This window comes from Stegostoma tigrinum, chromosome 6 (genome assembly GCF_030684315.1).
Source record: "Stegostoma tigrinum isolate sSteTig4 chromosome 6, sSteTig4.hap1, whole genome shotgun sequence".
NCBI classification, from domain to species: Eukaryota; Metazoa; Chordata; class Chondrichthyes; order Orectolobiformes; family Stegostomatidae; genus Stegostoma; species Stegostoma tigrinum.
In genome coordinates, this window is record NC_081359.1 from 45,136,214 (window position 1) to 45,159,987 (window position 23,774).

A 23,774-nucleotide genomic window follows, 5' to 3' on the forward strand; every position below is an offset into this window, starting at 1 on the left:
TATCTGAACTTAGTGAATCCATTTTGAAAGTTGGGGTGCCTTTTTCAGAAAGGGAAGGTACCCCCTTAGACATGGTTCCGGGAACATCACTGAGAGTTGTCACATGCCCTTTGTGAGATGTAAAGTTCTCTTTGAGATTGTTTAAACTAGATGTGAATGTATATTCAAAGCGCATAGACTCATTAACTGTTAAGCTCACAGGAACTATCTATGGGACCTGAAGTCCTGTCCTCTGGATCTGTGGAAAAAAATGTCTTGCATGTTCACAAGATCATTGCTTGTAATTTCAGTCTGCTGACTGAGGGTTGCAACTACAGATTAGTGCTTCACGACTTACCATTACCACAGTAGGGTGTCTGTCTTTTCATAATTTGACATCTCCAACTGGTTATAGGCTATTTTAAGTGGGCCTATGAAATTCAATGCTTGTTTTTTTTATACGGATTAAGTATTTAAAATATTTGTTTATTCTTATTCTCAATTTAGCATTTAGCATGGAACATACGGTTTGACAGGCCATGAAAGTGAATGAAATGGCTTAGAATTATAGGATCCCTACAGTGTAGAAAGAGGGCATTCCTACACCAACCTTCTGAAGAACATCCCATCCAGACGATGCATTTAGCATAGCTAATCCACCTAGTCTCCATATCCCTAGACACTACCAGCCAATTTAACTTGGCCATTCCATCTAATCTGCACATCTTTGGACTGTGGTGGAAACCCACTCAGACACAGAGAAAACATGCAAACTCCACATATACTGTTACCCAAAGCTGAAATTGAGCTGGAGTCTCTGGCACTGTGAGGAAGCAATGCTAACCTCTAAGTCATAGATTGGCATGGATCATATTAGGAGTTGGTGTTGGTGCTGGATGTGAAGAATGTGCTGCAGTTACCCCAATGTCCACAAACAAGGCTGCATTAGGACACTATTTAAATGAGCCAGGATACATTGCAAAACAGCAGAACCCTGAATATCAAGGGATATCATGGCATTGATAAAGAAAAAAAGGATGCTTATGTTAGGTAGGGTGCATTAAACAAAAACAAACAGGGGTAACCTTCAAAAGTATAGAGAATGCAGGGGTTGCTTAGAAAAGAAATTAAGATTGGATCAAGGAAAACTCCAATACGTTTTACAATCATATTAGCAGTAAGAGGATTACCAAAGGCAGGGTGGGACCTATTAGTGAGTAAAGGAATGACCTCTGTGTGGAAATTGAGGACATGGATGAGGTCTTAAATGACTACTTCTCATCTATATTCACAAAGGAGGTGATGTGTTTTAAGAGGTCCAGTAATGGAAGGATATACACAATTGATAGCATGCCCTGGGGAGACTGAGAAGCAACAGGATCTTGATGTACAAAGGAAGGTGTCAGCACAGGTAGACAAGATGGTGAGGAAGGCATACGAATGCTTGCCTTCATTAGCTGGGGTGTAGAATACAGAGGCAAGTAAGCCTTGTTACAGCTTTATAAAACATTGGTCAGACCACAAATGGGATATTATGCACAGTTCTGGTTGCCACACTGTTGGAAGGATGTGATTGCACTGGATAGGATACAAAGGAGATTCACCAGGATATGAAGTCTCAGTTTTGAAGAGAGACTGGATAAGCTGGCTTTGTTTTCCTTGGAGCAGAAGAGGCTGAGGGGATAATCTGATTGAGGTATACAAAATTATAAGAGGCGTAATCAGAGCAGATTATAAGAATCTTTTCCCCATGGCAGACGTATCTAATGTCAGAGGGCATAAGTTTAAGGTGAGGAATAAGTTTAGAGGAAATCTGAGAAATTTATTTTTCCAGCTAGAGGGTGATAATAATATGAAACATGATGTCTGAGAAAGTGGTATAGGTAGGTACCCTTGCAACATTTAAGAAGCACCTGAATGAGCACTTGAAATGCCTGAGGATAGTCGGCAATGGACTAAGTGCAGGCAAATTGGATGAGTGGGATTTGGTGTTTGTTGGTTGGCATAGACATGGTGGGCTGAAAGGCATGTTTCTATGCTGTATGACTTCTTTGATTCTAAGTTTTGAGCAAGGAGGAGTTGGTGAAAGGGAGGAAAGGCTGATTTTGTGATGGGGTAGAAATCAGGGTAGGCTAGATGTCTGAAAGGGTGTGCAAACAAAAGCAGGAACCTTCATTGCATTCAAAAGACTGTTGGATATAGCCCAGAACCAAGAGCTTGACGTTGGGTACAGCCTGGAATACTTAGACATGATAGAATAATTGCCACCTCCTGTTCTGTGTCTTTTTCGCTGTTTCCAAGTTAGAGAAGAATAAAATGGAGAACTGAAACAATAACAGAAATTGCTGGCAAAATATTTTAGGCCTGGCAGCATCTGTGGGGAGAAAGTGGAGTTAGTATCTTAGGCTGGTCCTGGGTATAAAAGAAATTTATTATGGGGAGTGGTTGGTTCTGTACTGAGTGAGGCTGATTCTGTATTTGATGTGGAAATGTCACCAGACTTGGAACGTTAACACTGCTCTCTCCTGGTTGATTGTGTGAATCGAAGAAGCATTTATTGAAAATGAGAATATGTTCAGGGAGGTACTGTGTGGTGGTGGATTGGAACTCTGAACTTTTGCTCAAGGAGAAAACAAAGAACATCAGGCTGTGTGGCTATGGTGAGAGCTCTAGAGAAATTGAGCATCTCATTCACAATACAGCCACTGATGTCATGCAAGTAAAAATGACAGCCAGTTTGTAATTTTATTGAATGTCTTCTATTTTGACTTTTCATTCTGTCAGTGGAGAGAAGAATGTTAGCTAGGGCGCTAGGAGACGTATGGCAACAAGGTGTTTCATACAGATTATTGCCATCCTGACTCCCAAGCTTCTAATCAGTACAGCATTGCTTCTAAAATGGATCAGTTGACTCATTTTCTGCATAAGACCATAAGATGTAGGAGCAAAATAGGCTATTCAGACCTTCAGGTCTGCTCTGCCATTCAATGAGATTATGGATCATCTAATGGTTCTCAGCTCCACTTTCCTGCTTTTTTCCCCCATAACCCTTGATTACATTACTGATTAAAAATTTGTCTGTCTCACCCTTGAATATACTTAAAGATCAGCCTCGGCAGCCCTCTGCAGTAAAGAATTCCACAGACTCACTGATTTCCGAAAGAAGAAATTTCTCATCATCTCATTGTTAAATATACAACCTCTTATTCTGAGGCATTGTCCTCTGATCCTCAGCTGTCCCAAAAGGGGAAACAACCTTTCTGCATCTACCCTATCAAGTCCTCAAAGCATCTTGCCTGTTTCAACAAGGTCCCCTCTCATTCTTCTAAATTTCATTGAGTGCAGAATCAATCTACTCAACCTCCACTTGTTTCTACCCAGAAACAGGCCAGTGAATCTTCTCTAGACTTCCTCCAATGCCCATATATCTTTCTTTCGACAAGGGGACCAAAGCTGTGGTATTTCAGCTATGGTCTGACTAGAGCCTTGAATAATTTTTGGCACACCTAGCATACTTTCCAAATCCAGTGCTCTTGAAATAAAGACCAACATTACATTTGTTTCCCTATTACCCACTGAACTTGGATGCTAGCATTTTGTAATTTATGCGAGTTCTGCAGTCTTGCCCCACTTAAATAATAATAAAATAATAATAAGTCAATTTCTGCCAGTGCATGACCTCACATTTACACACTGCTAAGTTTTTGCCCACTTGCTTAGCCTGTCTATGTTGTGTCATCCTTACTAAACTGCACTCCTGTTTTTGTATCATCTACAAACTTAATAATGGTATATTCACTTAACCAATGGTTACTGCTCTGATGAGTGGTCCAAAAGTATCAACTAAACTGGTAAAGACTAGGCAGCATGGGGGGGTGGAAAGGAGATTTCAACGTTTTTGGCTATTTGCAAATTCCCTGTCTTATGAACAGGACCCTGATTTTCAACATGAGAAAGTTAACCTCCAATTTATTCTTTAAATAACTATAGTTGTTTAAATGTTCTAAAGATTGGTTTGTAAACTGCAAAGTTTTTTAAGAACTCTTATTTAAAGCTTGAAAGTTATCAATCATTCATTTCAAAACGTGTATTTTAAAATGGCCAGTGCTAGCAAAGATTAGATTAATTGTGGATTTTAGCATACTGGCTTCTCCCTAAACTCTCAGCAAAAAAGATTTCAGTTTTGTTTGCGTAAATGCATCTTTTATTAATGTATTTTTCTCTTGAATATATTTTAGATAAAGCTGAAGTAGCTTTGACTAAGATTCATTATTATTGCGTTTACTTGTCAAAGAAAGGTGATATCAAGAACATGTGAGAAATAGCTGGAATCTGGCCATTATAGGACAGTAAAAATTGATAGCATTTCATTTCCTTTTTATTCAGTTTTTAACATTTATCAGAAGACTTGCATCTGCCTCAGCACAAGTAGAATTTGATAGACAGTAACAATTCAACGGCTCAGAATATGACTACCTTATTACTTTGGTATCAATTTTTTTTTAAATTTCAAGATGTTGCTTGGCTCAGTCATTGTCAGACTGCTTTTTTTTCATTGTAGTGGTTCTGTCCATAGCTCTGATTTACTAACTCAAATAACTGCTTTACGCTACAAATTCAATGTGGAGATTTAATGCAAATAATAGTCAAGTATCTATGCTTGTCAGTCATTCCTCTGACAATGTTATGCTTCTAATCTGATGTAACTGTCTAAACCTATTTTGTTCATTTCATGTTAGAAAATGAGAAATCCTTGTGCACGAACTAGATTTACTTACCTTTTGTTACCCAGTTTTTTTTTCATTTATCTTTCAATTTCAAATGCATGAAATGATTTTGCTTATCATAGCAAACCTTTTCTTGTTCCTTTGATGTTGATAAAACATTAAAATGTATCAGCATGTATGATCAATGATTATTACAATTACTGTGTCACAAAAAAATGTGAAGATACAAACTTTAAATTCTGTAGTGCATTACTTTCCTATTCTAAGTAGTTCAGGTAAACATTTGAACTCTTGCATTTGAGGGTTACTTTTTTATTTCAAAACCTGATGAATAAGACAAGGACGCCATATTTTATAGTTAGTGAAAATACGTTCTAGGAGAAAAGAATTTACAAGATTTATCCTATCAGACTCCTGACCTAATGTGTGGCAGTGTCACATCTTGGTGTGTTTCAGTCATTTTTAGAATATAGAGAACCCAGAACAGCACAGCACAGGAGCAGGTCCTTGGGTACATAAAGTTGTGCCAAAATAGCAACCACAATTCCGTTAAGTTTTACAATACTCATGGACAAGGATGGGAGTGGTCCTAAAGGAAGAGTTCTAAACTGGGGGAAGGCCAACTATGTCAAGATTCGGCAAGATCTGGGGAATGTAGATTGGGAGAAACTGTTTGAAGGTAAATCCACGTTTGATATGTGGGAGGTTTTTAAAGAGAGGTTGATTAGCATGCAGGAGAGATATGTTCCTGTGAAAATGAGGAATAGAAAAGGCAAGATTAGGGAACCATGGATGACAGGTGAAATTGTGAGACTAGCCAAGAGGAAAAAGGAAGGAAAAGGAAGACATGAGGTCTAGGCGAAGCTTTGGAAGAATATGGGGTATGTACAGCAAATCTGAAACGAGGGATTAAGAGGGCTAAGAGAGGATATGAGATAGAACATAGAACATAGAACAGTACAGCACAGAACAGGCCCTTCAGCCCACGATGTTGTGTCAACCATTGATCCTCATGTATGCACCCTCAAATTTCTGTGACCGTATGCATGTCCAGCTCTCTCTTTATGACCCCAATGACCTTGCTTCCACAACTGCTGCTGGCAACGCATTCCATGCTCTCTCAACTCTCTGTGTAAAGAACCCGCCTCTGACATCCCCTCTATACTTTCCTCCAACCAGCTTAAAACTATGACCCCTCGTGTTAGCCATTTCTGCCCTGGGAAATAGTCTCTGGCTATCAACTCTATCTATGCCTCTCATTATCTTGTATACCTCAATTAGGTCCCCTCTCTTCCTCCTTTTCTCCAATGAAAAAAGTCCGAGCTCAGTCACCCTCTCTTCATAAGATAAGCCCTCCAGTCGAGGCAGTATCCTGGTAAACCTCCTCTGAACCCTCTCCAAAGCATCCACATCTTTCCTATAATAGGGCGACCAGAACTGGACGCACTATTCCAAGTGCGGTCGAACCAAAGTTTTATAGAGCTGCAACAAGATCTCACGACTCTTAAACTCAATCCCCCTGTTAATGAAAGCCAAAACACCATACGCTTTCTTAACAACCCTGTCCACTTGGGTGGCCATTTTAAGGGATCTATGTATCTGCACACCAAGATCCCTCTGTTCCTCCACACTGCCAAGAATCCTATCCTTAATCCTGTACTCAGCTTTCAAATTCGACCTTCCAAAATGCATCACCTCGCATTTATCCAGGTTGAACTCCATCTGCCACCTCTCAGCCCATCTCTGCATCCTGTCAATGTCCCGCTGCAGCCTACAACAGCCCTCTATACTGTCAACGACACCTCCAACCTTCGTGTCGTCTGCAAACTTGCTGACCCATCCTTCAATTCCCTCATCCAAGTCATTAATAAAAATTACAAACAGTAGAGGCCCAAGGACAGAGCCCTGTGGAACACCACTCACCACTGACTTCCAGGCAGAATATCTTCCTTCTACTACCACTCGCTGTCTTCTGTTGGCCAGCCAATTCTGTATCCAGACAGCTAAGTCCCCCTGTATCCCATTCCTCCTGACCTTCTGAATGAGCCTACCATGGGGAACTTTATCAAATGCCTTACTGAAGTCCATATACACCACATCCACAGCTCGACCCTCATCAACTTTTCTAGTCACATCCTCAAAGATATTGCTGGCAAACATGGTTAAGGAAAATTCCAAAGCCTTTTATTCATATATAAAGAGCAAGAGGGTAACGACAGAAAAGATTGGCCCACTGAAGAACAAAGAAGGAAAGTTATGCGCTGAGTCAGAGAAAATGGATGACATTCTTAACGAATACTTTGCTTCGGTATTCACCAAGGAGAGGGACATGACAGATATTGAGGTCAGGGATAATGGGAACTGCAGATTCTGGAGAATCCATGATTATAAAGTGTGAAGCTGGATGAACACAGCAGGCTAAGCAGCATCTCAGGAACACAAAAGCTGACGTTTCGAGCCTAGACCCTTCATCAGAGAGGTTAGGGATAGATGTTTTCTCACTCTAGGTCAAGTTGACATAAGGAAGGAGGAAGTATTGGCTATCCTAAAAGACATTAAGGTGGACAAGTCCCCTGGTCCGGATGGGATATATCCCAGGTTATCGAGGGAAGCGAGAGAGGAAATAGCTGGGGCCTTAACAGATATCTTTGCAGCATCCTTAGACAAGGGTGAGGTCCTGGAGGACTGGAGACTTGCTAATATTGTCCCCTTGTTTAAGACGGTTAGCATGGATATTCCAGGTAATTATTGACCGGTGAGCCTGATGTCAGTGGTTGAGAAGATACTGAGGGAAATGATCTATTCCCATTTTGAAGAAAATGGGCTTATCAGTGATAGGCAACATGGTTTTGTGCAGGTAAGGTCATGTCTTACCAACTTAATAGAATTCTTTGAGGACGTGACAAAGTTGATTGATGAGGGAAAGGCTGTAGATGTCATATACATGGACTTCAGTGAGGCATTTGAAAAGGTTCCCCATGGCAGGCTGCTGGAGAAAGTGAAGCCACATAGGGTCCAGGGTGTGCTAGCTAGATGGATAAAAAAACTGGTTAGGCAACAGGAGACAGAGTAGTAGTAGAAGGGAGTTTCTCAAATTGGAAACCTGTGACTCGCGGTGTTCCACAGGGATCTGTGCTGGGACCACTGTTGTTTGTGATAAATGTAAATGATTTGGAGGAAGGTGTAAATGGTCTGATCAGCAAGTTTGCAGATGACACTAAGATTAGTGAAGTAGCAGATAGTGAAGGGGACGGTCAGAGATTACAGCAGAATATAGATAGACTGGAGAGTTGGGCAGATAAATGACAGATGGAGTTAATCTGGGCAAATGCGAGGTGATGCATTTTGGAAGATCAAATTCAAGGGTAAACTATACAGTAAATGGAAAAGTCCTAGGGAAAATTGATGAACAGAGAGATCTGGGTGTTCAGGCCCATCGTTCTCTGAAGGTGGCAACGCAGGTCAATAGGGTGGTCAAGAAGGCATACGGCATGCTTTCCTTCATCGGACAGGGTATTGAGTACAGAGTTGGCAGGCCATGTTGCAGTTGTACAAGACTTTGGTTCGGCCACATTTAGAGTACTGTATACATTTCTGGTCGCCACATTACCAAAAGGATGTGAACGCTTTGGAGAGGGTGCAGAGGAGGTTCACCAGGATGTTGCCTGGTATGGAGGGTGCTGACTATGAAGAGAGATTGAGTAGATGAGGATTATTTTCATTAGAAAGATGGAGATTGAGGGGGGACCTGATTGAGGTCTGCAAAATCATGAGGGGTATAGACAGGGTGGATAGCAAGAAGCTTTTTCCCAGAGTGGGGGACTGAATTACTAAGGGTCATGAGTTCAAAGTAAGAGGAGGAAAGTTTAAGGGAGATATGCGTGGAAAGTTCTTTACACAGATGGTGGTGGGTGCCTGGAACGCGTTGCCAGCGGAGGTGGTAGACGCAAACACGTTAGCATCTTTTAAGGTATATTTGGACAGGTGCATGGATGGGCAGGGAGCAAATGGACACAGGCCCTTAGAAAATAGATGACAGGTTAGACAGAGGATCTCGATTGGCGCAGGCTTGGAGGGCCGAAGGGCCTGTTCCTGTGCTGTAATTTTCTTTGTTCTTTGTTAAAAATAAAGCCAAATGATGCTAATCCCGTCTGCCTGCTGTTTGTCCATATCCCTCTATTCCTTGCATATTCATGGGCTTGTCTAAAAGTCACTTAAAATCCTTCTTGTACCTGCCTCCTCCACCACCCCTGGCAGTGCATTCCAGACTCCTACCACTTTCTGTGTAAAAGAAAAACCTGCCCACACATCTCCTTTGAAAAAGCATGCCCCTTTAATAATAGGCATTTCAACTTTGGGAAAAAGATTCTAACCATCAACCCTATCTATGTACCTCATAGTTTTATAGACTTCTAGCAAGCCTCCCCTCAGCATCTGCCACTCCAGATGGAAAAAACCCTTGTTTTTCATGTTTATCCTTGCAACTCATACCTCTAACCCAGTAGCATTCTGGGAAACCTCTCCTGCACCCTCTCCAAAGCCTCCATATCCTTCCTGTAATGTGCTAACCAGAATTGAACGCAATACTCCAAGTGTGACTTAACCAATGTCTTATAAAGCTGCAATATGACATCCTGATTCTTGTACTCAATTCCCTGACCAATAAAGGCAAGCATACTAAATGCCTTCTTTACCACCCTATCTTCTGCATAGCCACTTTCCAGAAGCTATGGAACTTGGCCCCAAGATCCCTCTGTACATCAATACTGTTCGGGGTCCTGCTATTAAACTGTGTACTTTTCTTTGATGTTTGTGTCACATATAAACAGGGTAGCTAAAAAGACGTTTGGTGTGCTTGCCTTCATTGCTCAGGCCTTTGAGTATAGGAGTTGGGAAGTCATGTTGAGGTTATACAGGGCATTGGTGAGGCCTCTTCTGGAATACTTGTCCAGTTCTGGTCACCCAGTAACAGGAAGGATGTTACTGAGCTGGAGAGAGTTCAGAAGAGATTTACCAGGCTATGGCTGGGTTTGGAAGGGTTTGAGTTCTAAAGAAAGGCTGGACAGGCTGGGACTGTTTTCAGTGAAGCGTAGGAGATTGAGAGGCAACCATGTAGAAGTTTATAAAATAATGAAAGGTATAGATACAGCTAAGGGTAATTTTCTTTTCCCTAGGATGGGAGATTTAAAAAGTATTTTTAAGGTGAGAGGAGAAAAAGACATCAGGGACAATTTTTTTACATCTATACATATTCTTGTATAGAATGAACATTCTGAGGAAGTGGTAGGTGTGGGTACAATGACAATGTTTAAAAGACATTTGAGACAGGCTGCTGTCATGTAAAAGTACATGAACAGGAAAGGTTTAGAGAGGTATGGGTCAGGAACAGGCAGGTGAGACTAGTTAGTTAGAACATAGAACATTACAGCACAGTACAGGCTCTGGCCCTCGACGTTGTACTGACCTGTCATACTGATCTCAAGCCCATCTAACCTACACTATTCCATGATCGTCCATATGCTTGTCCAATGATGACTTAAATGTACTTAAAGTTGGCGAATCTACTACCAATTAGGGATTATGTTTGGCATGTCTGGTTTTGACTGAAGGGTCTATTTCTGTGCTGTGTGTCTCTATGACTCTATTTGATCTCCCAAAGTGCAGCACCTCACACTTACCCAAATTCAATTCCACCTACCATTTCTGTGCCGTATCTGCAACTGATCTATGTCCTGTTGTATCCTTTGACAACCTTCTACACTATCCACTTATCCACCGATCTGTTCATTAACCTGTCTCTGCCTATCCTTCCTTTCAGGCTTACTGGTCTTAACATCTACCTTCCCCTCAATCCCTCCACTTGCTGGCTGCTGCTCTAGTTCCCAGCCCTTTACCACTCTAAATTAAACCCCCCTGAGTAGCACTAGCAAACCCTGTTTTGAGTATCCCCATGGTAGGCTATTGCAGAAAATACAGAGGCATGGGATTGAGGGTGATTTAGCGGTTTGGATCAGGAATTGGCTAGCTGTAAGAAGACAGAGGGTGGTGGTTGATGGGAAATGTTCATCCCGGAGTTCAGTTACTAGTGGTGTACCGCAAGGATCTGTTTTGGGGATACTACTGTTTGTCATTTTTATAAATGACCTGGATGATGGCGTAGAAGGATGGTTTCATAAATTTGCGGATGATGCTAAAGTCGGTGGAGTTGTGGAAAGTGCGGAATGATGTTGCAGGTTACAGACGGACATAGATAAGTTGCAGAGATGGGCTGAGAGGTGGCAAATGGAGTTTAATGCAGAAAAGTGGAAGGTGATTCACTTTGGAAGGAGTAACAGGAATACAGAGTACTGGGCTAATGGTAAGATTCTTGGTAGTGTGGATGAGTAGAGAGATCTCGGTGTCCACGTGCTAGATCCCTGAAAGTTGCCACCCAGGTTGATAGGGTTGTTAAGAAGGGTACGGTGCATTCGGTTTTATTGGTAGAGGGATTGAGTTTCAGAGTCATGAGGTCATGTTGCAGCTGTACAAAACTCTGGTGCGGCCACACTTGGAGTATTGCATATAGTTCTGGTCGCCGTATGTCGGGCGGCACGGTGGCTCAGTGGTTAGCACTGCAGCCTCACAACGCCAGGGACCCAGGTTCGATTCCAGCCTCGGGTAACTGTCTGTGTGGAGTTTGCACATTCTCCCCGTGTCCGCGTGGGTTTCCTCCGGGTGCTCCGGTTTCCTCCCACAGTCCAAAGATGTGCAGGCTAGGTGGATCGGCCATGCTAATTTGCCCATTGTATTCAGGGGTGTGTGGGTTATAGGGGAATGGGTCTGGGTGGGATGCTTCAAGGGGCAATGTGACTTGTTGGGCCAAAGGGCCTGTTTCCACGCTGTAGGGAATCTAATCTAATCTAATTACGGGAAAGATGTGGAAGCATTGGAAAGTGTGCAGAGGAGATTTACCAGGATGTTGCCTGGTATGGAGGGAAGGTCTTATGAGGAAAGTCTGAGGGATTTGGGGCTGTTTTCATTAGAGAGAAGAAGGCTAAAAGACAATTTAATAGCGACATACAAGATGATCAGAGGATTAGACAGGGTGGACAGTGAGAGCCTTTTTCCTCGGATGGCGATGGCTCGCACGAGGGGACATAGCTTTAAATTGAGGGGTGATAGATATAGGACAGATGTCAGAGGTAGGTTCTTTACTCAAAGAGTAGTAAGGGCATGGAATGCCCTGCCTGCAACAATAGTAGATTCGCCAACGTTAAGGGCATTTAAATGGTCATTGGATAAACACATGGGTGATAGTGGAATAGTGTAGGTTAGTTGGGCTTCACATTGGTTTCACAGAACACCAAAGGGCCTGTACTATGATGGCACGTGGCATTGGTAATACTCCAGAGATTACTAGCATTGATGTCCTGCTTTTCAGCCTTTTTCCTGACTCCCTGTACTCATTCCGAAGGACCTTATTCCTCTTTCTATTCATGTTGTGGGTAGCAATGTGCACAACAACCTCTAGCTAGTCACCCTCCCCCTTAAGAATTTCATACAACCATTCAGAGACATCCTTGATCTTGACACCAGAGAGCAACCCACAATCAGAATCGCCTGTTTGTGCCCCTAATTGACAAGTCTGCTACCACTATTGCTGGCTTGGACTTTGCCTGCCCCGCTGTACAACAGAGCTGGTTGTGGTGCCACAGTCCTGGCTGCTACTGTCATACTCCCCAGAAAAGCTATCCCGTCCAACAATATCCAAAACAGTATACCTGTTAGAGAGGGTAATAGCCACGGGAGACTTCTGCACTTGCCTGCCTGCCTGTCCTGGCGGCCACCCATCTGCCTGACTGAATCAGTGGTGTGATCACCTCCCCATAACTGGTGTCTTCCACGCTCCCTGGCCGCGTATGCTCCTGAATGTATCCAATTTCCGCTCCAACTGATTGCCATCTAAGAGGAGCTGCAGCCTGTCACACTTCCTACAGACATAGTCATCAGGAACATTAGATTGCTCCCTGATTTCCCACATCTGGCAGGAGGAGCACAGCACTGACCTAACTGCCATCTCTGCCCCTTCACAGTAAAAAAGATAACATTACCTTTTGTACCTGTTTCAATGAACCCTGACGTTCACCCAAACCCGCACTTATACCAACAGGCAGCATTTCACCACACAGCAGTCTGTCTCAAATTATTTTGTTGATAATTTCTAATTAACTGGTTTCTCAAATTACAATCTTTACAAACAGACCAAATATCTTCTAGACTACAACAAACTTCCTAACAGCATCTCTCAATCTCTCTTTTGTTTGGTTAGAGGAGGCGGGATGGATGAAAACAAGACATTAATTTAATATTTGGGGCTTACTGTTCCTTGGCAGCAGGTTCTACTGTGATCTGCTGTTCAGTTGTGGTGACTGAGCTAACTTCTCCCAAATTCTCCTCGGTGAATTTGCTCTGCCACCCTCTATTTTTCTACATTTAAATGGGGAAATGTTACTTTAAATATTTTGTGTTAAGCTTTATGTATTCATACAAAGTAAAAAGTAGATGGAGCCAGCTTTCATGATATTTCTTCATGAACTGTAAATAGAGTCACAGAGTCATTTAACATGGAAACAAACCCTGCAGTCCAACTAGTTGACTCCGATCATGTTCCAAACCAAACTACTCCCACTTGCCTGCATTTGGCCCATATTCCTGAAAATCATACCTATTCATGTACTTAACCAAACATCTTTTAAATGTTGTAGCTGTACCTGCATCTACCTCTTCCTCTGGCATTCATTCCACACACAAACCACTCTGTTTAAAAAGAAGTTGCCCCCATGTCCTTTTCAAAATTATCTCCTGTCACCTTAAAAGTATGGCCCCTATTTATGAACTCCCCAAACCTATCTAAACTATGTTCCCCATGATATTATAAACCTCTACAAGGTCACATTTCAACTTCCTATGCTCCAGTGAAAAAAGTCCCAACCTATCCAGCCAATGTTTTTATAACTCAAACCCTCCATTCCCAGCAATGTCCTATAGCAGGTTGACAAGAACTGCACGAGATATTCCAGAAGAGGCCTCACCAACATCCTGTACAACTTCAACATGAATCGCAACTGAAAGGTGTTAGTTTGTCTCAGTAATCAATGAATACTTAATGGCCAATCAACTGGTGAGTCATTGGCCCAAAGTTCTGAATGGGCTATTTCTTTATCTTTGTGGTTAGTGAGATGCTGATGCAGGTCTTGAGACAGAATACTGAGGGGCAACCAGGCTACCAGATTAAATGCTACAAGAAGATGCTGAAAGAATGCTATAATCATTTAATCTCGATTTGCATAGCAAAGAAATGAGGTGGGGTCTGTGTGTTACTTTGTTTCATCACCTGAATACAAGTTATGAACAAATTTCGTCAGTCGAGTCAGAACTGGCAAGCTGTGTATTTATACCGATAGTAAAATAAGGACTTATCATACCTTGATTAACCTTCAGTCAGACTGTAGAAATACTCTTGCTGAAGTCAGAAAAATCTGGCTTAGATCACAAGAGGGTACTATTGTTGTGTCATGAGGTGATGCTAACATACAGAGCAGTGCTAGTTAATCCCTAAAAAGTAAAATTTACACATTACCTACAGGTGCAACTAACTAGTATTGTTGAACCCAAGAAGATATGCATAGCAGATTCAAATCTTAGCAAGAGTTATTGGTATGAATCCAATAAATTTAAGTTCTTTACCCTTGTTTATTGAATGTAAAGGTGGGTTTTTTGATTGTTTTCATCCAGTTTCATCCAGTTTTCATCCTGGAGACCAGTTACTAGTGGTGTACCGCAAGGGTCGGTGTTGGATCCACTGCTGTTTATCATTTTTATAAATGACCTGGATGAGGGCGTAGAAGGATGGGTTAGTAAATTTGCAGATGACACTAAGGTCGGTGGAGTTGTGAATAGTGCCGAAGGATGTTGTAGTTTACAGAGAGACATAGATAAGCTGCAGAGCTGGGCTGAGAGGTGGCAAATGGAGTTTAATGCAGACAAGTGTGAGATGATGCACTTTGGTAGGAGTAACCAGAAGGCAAAGTACAGGGCTAATGGTAAGATTCTTAGCAGTGTAGATGAGCAGAGAGATCTCGGTGTCCATGTACACAGATCCTTGAAAGTTGCCACCAGGTTGACAGGGCTGTTAAGAAGGCATACAGTGTTTTAGCTTTTATTAATAGAGGGATCGAGTTCCGGAACCAAGAGGTGAAGCTGTACAAAACTCTGGTGCGGCCGCACTTGGAGTATTGTGTACAGTTCCGGTCACCGCATTATAAGAAGGATTTGGAAGCTTTAGAAAGGGTGCAGAGTAGATTTACTAGGATGTTGCCTGGTATGGAGGGAAGGTCTTACGAGGAAAGGCTGAGGGACTTGAGGCTTGTTTTCATTAGAGAGAAGAAGGTTGAAAGGTGACTTAATTGAAACATATAAAATAATCACAGGGTTAGATAGGGTGGATAGGGAGAGCCTTTTTCCTAGGATGGTGACGGCGAGCATGAGGGGGCACAGCTTTAAATTGAGGGGTGAAAGATATAGGACAGACGTCAGAGGTAGTTTCTTTACTCAGAGTGTAGTAAGCGAATGGAACGCTTTGCCTGCAATGGTAGTAGATTCGCCAACTTTAGGTACATTTTAGTCGTCATTGGACAAGCATATGGACGTACATGGAATAGTGTAGGTTAGATGGGCTTGAGATCAGTATGACAGGTCGGCACAACATCGACGGCTGAAGGGCCTGTACTGTGCTGTAATGTTCTATGTTCTATGTTCTATTTTGAAAGCTGATTTGTATTGTGTCTTTTTGTACAATAGATGCATAATGTACGAGCATGCCTATCCATTGCTGCGTCAAAATATGAATTTTTGTTCTTTTATTTGTTGCTTTTTTGTTTTTTTTAATTCCTTCTAGGTTAATTTATCATGAAATATTGCAGTATTTCCAGCTTTTTGCACAAAAATGCTTTTGAATGGCATCATAGCATGGACATGGTAGGTCAAAGATCCTGTTCCTGTGCTATACTGTTTAAAGAAAACAAAAATAAATAACTAAAAGACTGTTGAGGATGAATTCGCCATGTCTGATTTTACTAACGGAAATATAACATCACAGAGATTTACAGGACAGAAACAGACCCTTCCAACTCATCCAGGCCGACCAAATACCCGGAAGAAATCTAATCCTATTTGCCAGCATTTGGCTTATATCCTTCTAAACCTTTTCTATTCATATACCCGTCTAGATGCCTTTTAAATGTTGTAATTGTAGCAGCCTCAACAATTTCTGGCAGCTCATTCCATGTATGCACCACCCTCTGTGTGAAAAAGTTGCCCCTTAGTTCCCTTTTTAAATCTTTCCCCCACACCTTAAAGCTATACCCTCTAGTTTTGAACTCCCCCATCCCAGGGAAAAGACCTTGTCCACATACTCTATCTATGTACCTCGACGCTTCAGGGAAAATAGCGCCAGTCTAATCAGCCACTCGATATAGCTCAAACCCTCCAACACTGGCAACATCATTGTATATCTTTTCTGAATCCTCTCCAATTTCACAGCATTCTTCCTATAGCAGGGAGACCGGAATTATAGTATTTGAAGGAAATGCAGGTGCCAAAGGTTCCCAGTTTCATGAAGTCCAATCTTCAAACCACGCTTCTTTCGGGGAAAAAGAAGGAAGTATTTGTTAAGGCTAGGAGGTTGGGAACACAAAAAGCAATGAAATTCAAAAGAAACTTAAGCAAGGAGTCAGAAGTGCTAAAAGGGGGTCATGAAAAGTCATTGGCCAACAGGATTAAGGAAAATCCCAAGGCTTTTTATACATATATAGAGAACAAGAAGGTAGCCAGGGAGAGCCTTGGTCCATGCAAGAACAGAGTAGGGAATTTATGTACGGTGTCAGAGGAAATGGGCAAGGTATTAAATGAGTACTTTGCATCAGTATTCACCATAGAGAAGGACTTGGTGGATGATGAGTCTGGGGAAGGGTGTGCATATAGTTTGGTTCATGTTGAGATCAATAGTGAGGAGGTATTGGTGGTCTTAAAATACATTAATGAAGACAAGTCCCCAGGACCTGATCAGATATGCCCCAGAATACTGAAAGAGGCAAGGGAGGAAATTGCTGGGGCTTTGAGAGAAACCTTGGTATCCTCAGTGGCCACAGGGCAGATCCCAGAGGATTGGAGAATGACCAATGTTGTTCCTTTGATAAAGAAGCGTGGCAGGGATAAACCAGCTAATTACACTCCAGTGAGCCTGACGTCAGTGTTGAGAAAAGTATTGGAGAGGATTCTTTGAGACAGAATTTACTTCCACTTGGAAATGAATGAATGTACTAGTGAGAGGCAACATGATTTTGTGAAGGGGAGGTCGTGTCTCAATCACTTGACTGAATTTTTTGAGAAAGTGACAAAGATAATTGATGAGGATAAGGCAGTGGATGTTATCTACATGGACTTCAGTAAGGCCTTTCACAGGGTCCCTCATGGCAGACTGATACAGAAGGTAAAAATCGTACAAGGTCAGAGATGAGCTAGCAAGATGGATAAAATACTGGCTTAATCATAGAAGATGCAGGGTAGCAATGGGTGGGTGCATTTCTGAATGCAGGGCTGTGAGTAGTGTCATTCGTCAGGGATCAGTGTTGAGACCTTTGCTATTTGTAATATATATAAATGATTTGGAAGATAATGTAACTGGTTTGATTAGTAAATTTGTGGATGACACAAAGGTTGGTGGAATTGCAGACAGCATTGAGGATTGTCAGTGGATCCAGCAAGATATAGATCAGTTGGTGACTTGGGCAGAGAGATGGTAGATGGAGTTTAATCTGGAAAAATGTGAGGTAATGCATTTTGGAAGGTCTAATCCAAATGTAAAATATACAGTAAATGGCAGAACCCTTAAGTGTACTGACAGGCAGAGGGATCTGGGTGTACAGATAGCCATGCCACTGAAAGTAGCAACGCAGGTGGAGAAGATAGTCAACAAGGCATATGGCATGCATGCCTTCATCACTTAGGGCATTGAGTTTAAAAATTGGCAGGTAATGTTGCAGTTTTATAGAATCTTAGGTCACATTTGGAATATTATGTTCAATTTTGGTTGCCACACTACCAGAAGATAGGGCAGAATAGCAGCTCGGTGATTAGCACTGCTGCTTCACAGCGCCAAGACCCGGGTTCAATTCTACCCTTGACTGACTTGTCTGTGTGGAGTTTGCACATTCTCCCCATGTCTGTGTGGGTTTCCTCCAGGTGCTCCGATTTCCTCCCACAATCCAAAGATGTGCAGGCTAGGTGGATTGCCCATGCTAAATTGCCCGTAGGGTTCAGTGATGTGTAGATAAGGTGGGTTATAGGGAGATGGCTCTGGGTGGGATGCTGCAAGTGTCAGTGTGGCCCTGTTGGGCCGAAGGGCCACTTTCCACACTGTAGGAATTCTATGGTCTATGATCATGTGGTTGCTTTGGAGAGGGTACAGAAAAGATTTGCCAGGGTGTTGCCTGGTATGGAGAGCATTAGCTGTGAGGAGAAGTTGGAGAAACTTGTGTTGTTCTCACTGGAATGATGGAGGTTGAGAAGTGACCTGATCATGGTCTTCAAGATTATGAAGGGCATGGACAGAATGAACAGTCAGAAGCTTTTTCCCCAGGGTGGAAGAGTCAGATACTAGGACCATAGGTTTAAGGTGTGAGGGGCAAGGTTTAAAGGTGACGTACGAGGCAAGTTTTTTACAGAGGGTGGTGGGTACCTGGAACTCGCTACCGGGGGAGGTAGTGGAAGCAAATACAGTAGTGACTTTTAAAGGGTGTCTTGACAAATATATGAATAGGATGAGAATAGAGGGATATGGTCCCTGGAAGGGGAGGGGCTTTTAATTTTGACGAGCAACATGTCGGTGTAGGCTTGGAGGGCTGAAGGGATTGTTCCTATGCTGTAGTTTTCTTTGTTCTTTGATTGTAGCTATGCACTGGGAGGACAAATTCACTGATAAACCCTTTGATGCTGAGTTATTTGCATATAGATCCCAAGATTTGTTTAATGTGATGAAGCTCCCAGTGTGGAATTGAGCACTGACATTTGGTTGGTGTTCATTCTTCCAAAAATGGAGATCATCACTTTGAGAACCTCACCTCACCTCACCTCACTACATGATAATGATAGATTTAGTCGAGGCATAGTGGCTCAGTGGTTAGCATTGCTGCCTCACAGTTTAAGAGACCTTAATTGATTCCACCCTCGAGTGAGTGCCTGTGTGGAATTTGCATTTGCTCCTGTGTGTGCATGGGTTTCAGCTAGGTTCTTAGGTTTCCTCCCGCAGCTCAAAGATGTGCAAATTAGGTGGGTTGGCCATGCTAAGTTGCCCACAGTGTTCAGGAATGTGTAGGTTAGGTGCATTAGCCATGGGAAATGCAGGGTTACAGGGATAGAATATGGGTCTGGGTGGGATGCTCTTCAGAGGGAACAAAAAAATATCTGGAATTACGAGTCTAATGATGACTATGAATCCATTGCCGATTGTCAGAAAAAGCCATTTGGTTCACTAATGCTCTTTAGGGATGGAGACTTTCACCCTTACCTGGTCTGGCCTACATGTGACGCCAGACCCACAGCATAGTGGTTGACTCCGAAATGGCTTCTGGGCAATTAGGGCTGGGCAATAAATGCTGGCCTAGCCAGCAACATCCTCATTCCCCAGGATGAATAAAAAAAGGGCCTTTTCCACACAGGTGGGATTCTAAAGCAGAAGTAACCACTAAATCCATGAATGATCTTCTCAATTGTCAGATAATCCACTAAGTTGACGATGATGCTAAACCATTTGAGAATTGCATATTAACAGAAAAACAAAGCCATACAATGGCAGACAAACATTAACATCCAGCCAGTAAAACCTAGGCGAGCAAGAATTCCAGCATAATTTGCAAATTTGGGCCATAGCAAGTTGAAGATTATTTGCTGCTTAAATAACAGCTATTCTATTCTCTTCTACCAAGAAAATGTTTCCTATTTGGAGTTTTTTAACAGAATTTATACATACTACAAATAAATGCTTTTGTGGAAGCACAGCGCTACTGTGATGTCAAATGCACAATAAATTGAATTGTGTTGAACATTCCATTCAGTTCTCGATTTCAAAATAACTTTAAACCTAATGGATCAAAAAGATTGTCCCGTCACAAGATGTCCCCATAATTTCTTGAAGATTAGCTATTCAGAGGGCCCACAGGCTGGTCATTCTCGGAAGTAGAATATCACTATTTAGGTTTGACTAAGTCACGACACTTCATGAAAGAGTGAATATGTCTCAAATATCCCATTCATTACTATACATAATAAGCTAAGAAAAATAGTTCTAACCAGACGGTATGGTGTATGTGTTCCATATCAAAAGGTGAGTGTCTCGGGATTATTGATATTTGAAAGCAGTTATTTTGTTTCACTTGAAATAATGAGAAGTGCTGGAACATATTGATAAATTCCATTTTGAGGTTCTGTTTCTTTATTTTTGCAGATACATTTGAAAAGGAAATCTGCAGAAGGAACACAGACTGACCAAATATTAGCCAATGGTTTGGCAACTGTATCACCTAATAATGTTGTCTTTGAGACATCATTATGAGCAGAAGAAGGAGTACAGTGGAACATCTGCATCTAACAGTAAAATACTTACATCCTGATGTTTCACAGGAAATATCAGTTTTCTTAAATAAACATGGTTTGGAGAATGGATAATCATTTGTGCCAAAAGCTTTGACATATCCATCACTGGACCTGATTACATTAGATACTATCATATTAAAAATTGAACATGAAATCAACAAATACCCACTTATTCTATGTCTGAAATAGACTCCTGTTTTCAAAAAGGTATCAGCTGCACTAAATGTATCTAGAAGAAATTAATGATGTAAAAATTTGGAAGGGAGAACATTTCCCTTTAATTATCGAAGTGCATTAATTCCATGATTAGTAGTTATTGCAGCATACGAGGAGGACCGAGTCAAGTTTGCAAAGATTTTGAAGGGGCCTACTATTGTATTTTGTCCCTCAACTGCCCTCTGAATAAATTGCAACATATTTGATGCTAAGGTCAAACACTGAACTCATGCCCAAATTATTCAGTATGCCTCCATTAATTCACTTTATGCAGGCAGTGGATATTATACACATACTTCATGTTACTTGTCTCATGAAAAGTAAAGTTTACCAAATAAAATTTGTTATTTGACCATTTCTCTCAATTTTCAGAAGCAACTGAAATCTTGTTTAATTGGCAAGTTAACTTAACACTAGTCTACAAATTGAGGGTTTTAATTTCAGAAGATTTAGCTGGAGGTGAGTCAGTTTAATAGAAAATTCTACATTTGTAACTCTGTGTCTAAAAAGTGAAATTAATTGTACACCCAAGGTGATTCTTTTGGGAGGGTGCTTACTGTGAAAACCTGCTAAAGGCTGGAATGACCAAAACTGAAGCGATACTGGAGCATTAAACCTTAATACTTGGCTTAGATTGAGTCAGGCGAATGTCCTCCTGACAGTTATTCCTTGAATATTTCAACTTGAATGTATTAGTAATCTAAAAAAAACCTGCATTGCTATTTTCTAATAACACTAGTATGGTGAGCCTTCAACTGGAAGAGATTTCTACATTTTTAAGTACTTGCTGCCTTAGTAGCAATAAAAGCTACACTTGTGAAAATACATGGACCACATTTCACTGTTCTTTAGTGTAGTGGAAATTAGCCTTTATCAAAATATACAAAATAAAGTAATGAAGTTTGATAAGGAACCTTGCTATAATATCTTACCATGAAGATCATGATATCCTTCCTTTAAATAATATTGAATTTATTTCCCAAATTCCACTGTTGTAACGTATGCTTTTAAAGAGAAAAAGTTAATGAGCTACAGAAATTGCTGCAAAAACTCAAGTGCGTCTGCAACATCTGCAGAGAGAAATCAATTAATGTTTTGGGTCTAGTGACCCTTCTTCAGAATTGTTCTGAAGAAGGGCCAATGGACCCAAACGGGTAACTGATTTCTCTCCACAGATGTTGCTAGATCCTCTTGAGATTTTCCAGCAGTTTGCGGTCCAGCATCAGCAGTCCTTTCAGCAGTTTTCCAGGTTAATAAGCTGAAATTTTGTAGGATGATAATATGAGGTTTGGTTAAACAGAAAACCATTTCAGCAGTTTCACCAATGCCTTCAAGTGGCATCATGCTTACATTTAGATATTTAAGAATAATAAATGAATTGAAACATCAAGAAAAATGTTATGTAATCAGCTTGAATCCTGTTTGAAGTGGGTGCTGATTCATATGAATGTTTGTTTTCATTGCTCACGGTTATGAGTCCAAAGATGCCTTGATTAAGATTTCAAGCCATTGTTGATTACTGTAACTTTGTATGGGTTGATACTGACAGCATTTGGGTCCTTCCTGAAAAAAAACCTGAGAATAAATGAAAATTAAATACAAAAGGTAACTAGTAAAGCACTGAAAAATCATTATCAAAGGAGTATATGCTTTGTAACAAGAGCTATTTTCCTACATACAAAACTGAATCTTTGTAAATGCTGGATTTTGCAGTTGGTTAGACTTAAGTCAGAAGCAATCGATCAGTTGTGATCAAACCAACTTGCCCCACTCCTACATTAATTCAGGAAAGGTGAAGAATATGTATATGTTAAATTAAAAGTTGATTTATGACTATTTGCAATGCATTTTAAACTTTATATTCTGAAACTCCATTTATATAGTTGCTTTTAGTTGGTTTTATTGACTTTTTCACTGTGTACAGAAGGAGTAAGCTGCAAATTATTACTGATCCAAAATTGACCAAGGAATAAAATGCAGTTGTAAAATGGCATTATCTCATCAAAGAGTTTTACACACAGTTTTAGAATAAATACATAGTTAATTTTCTGTTTGAATCAGAGTCTGGTGTGGGTCAAGTTTACTGCTTTTGTGGAAACTGCCTTATTCTTTTGTAATCTGTACTGTAATCCAAAATTCTTCCAGAGGATATGATCTATTGGTTAATATTTATAAACATCCTATTTCCACATAGGATATTCAGTCCTGTGATTTTGAGCAGAAATTTTACTTTTGTAATTATATTCTAATCAGATAACTGGTCATCAAATGCCAGAGCTAAGCATGTAATTTCTCATCTTGTAAGAAAGACTCAATGGTTTCTCATTAAACGTCTCTATGCTTACTTAAAGCATGAACATTTTTTCCATTGTTGTAATAATAGTGAAATCAAATATCATTTTTAAGAATTATTCTTGTATCACAATGGAGACATTTGACATTCTGTAGCTAGGGAGAGTGTTTAGCAATAATTATGAACTTAGTGCACTGTTTAAAGGGCCCAGTTATACCTCATCCGAGGATTTGATCTGCCTGCCTACATTCAAAACCTGAGCAAGGAGGAACCATTACAAAAGATATAATTTTTTTATTCACTTGCAGGATGTGGGTATTGCTAGCTGAGCCAGTTTTAAATGCCAGTCTCCAATTGCCCTGCAAAAAATGTGATGACTGTATTCTTGAACCACTGCAGTCAATTCAATGTAGATATACACAGTTTTGTTAGGGAGGGAGTTCCAAGATTTTGGCCCAGCAACACTGAAGGAATGGCTATTATATTTCCAAATCAGGATGGTGAGTGGCTTGGAGGAGAATTTGCATGTGGTGGCTTTCCCATGTATCTGCTGCCGTGTTCTTCTAGAGGGAACCACAAAAATGATACAGCAAACATGGGGTCTTTTGCCTAGTCTTGTGCATACTGACCCAAAGACACCCAGATTCCCTTTCAAACCATATCTGTCTAAACAAAAGCCCATAGCCTTGCAGTTTACAGTTCTTAAGGTACAAATCCAAGTGTGTATTTTTTTAATTTGTCCAAAAATGTGCAGTGAGGCAGAGACATTTGACATTCTGTAGCTAGGGACGGTGTTTAGCAATAATTATGAACTTAGTTGCACTGTTTAAGGAGCCCAGATATACCTCATCCCAGGATTTGATCTCCCT

The 23,774-nt window shown here is 41.0% G+C and overlaps 1 protein-coding gene across 3 annotated transcripts in view; it reads left to right on the top strand.

Annotated features, from left to right (window-relative positions):
• The window catches only part of abcc4 (ATP-binding cassette, sub-family C (CFTR/MRP), member 4), a 492,919-nt gene extending 470,026 nt beyond the window's left edge, over positions 1-22,893 (top strand). For 2 of the 3 annotated variants that reach the window (XM_048533434.2, XM_048533433.2), the window contains exon 31: positions 20,248-22,893. In XM_048533434.2, the coding sequence (XP_048389391.1) occupies positions 20,248-20,355 (108 nt within the window). In that variant the 3' untranslated portion in view covers positions 20,356-22,893. Of the gene's footprint in view, positions 1-15,642; positions 15,723-20,247 lie in introns of all 3 variants that reach the window. The other variant, XR_007247792.2, reaches the window with a different exon arrangement.
• Positions 22,894-23,774: the final 881 nt, after the last annotated feature.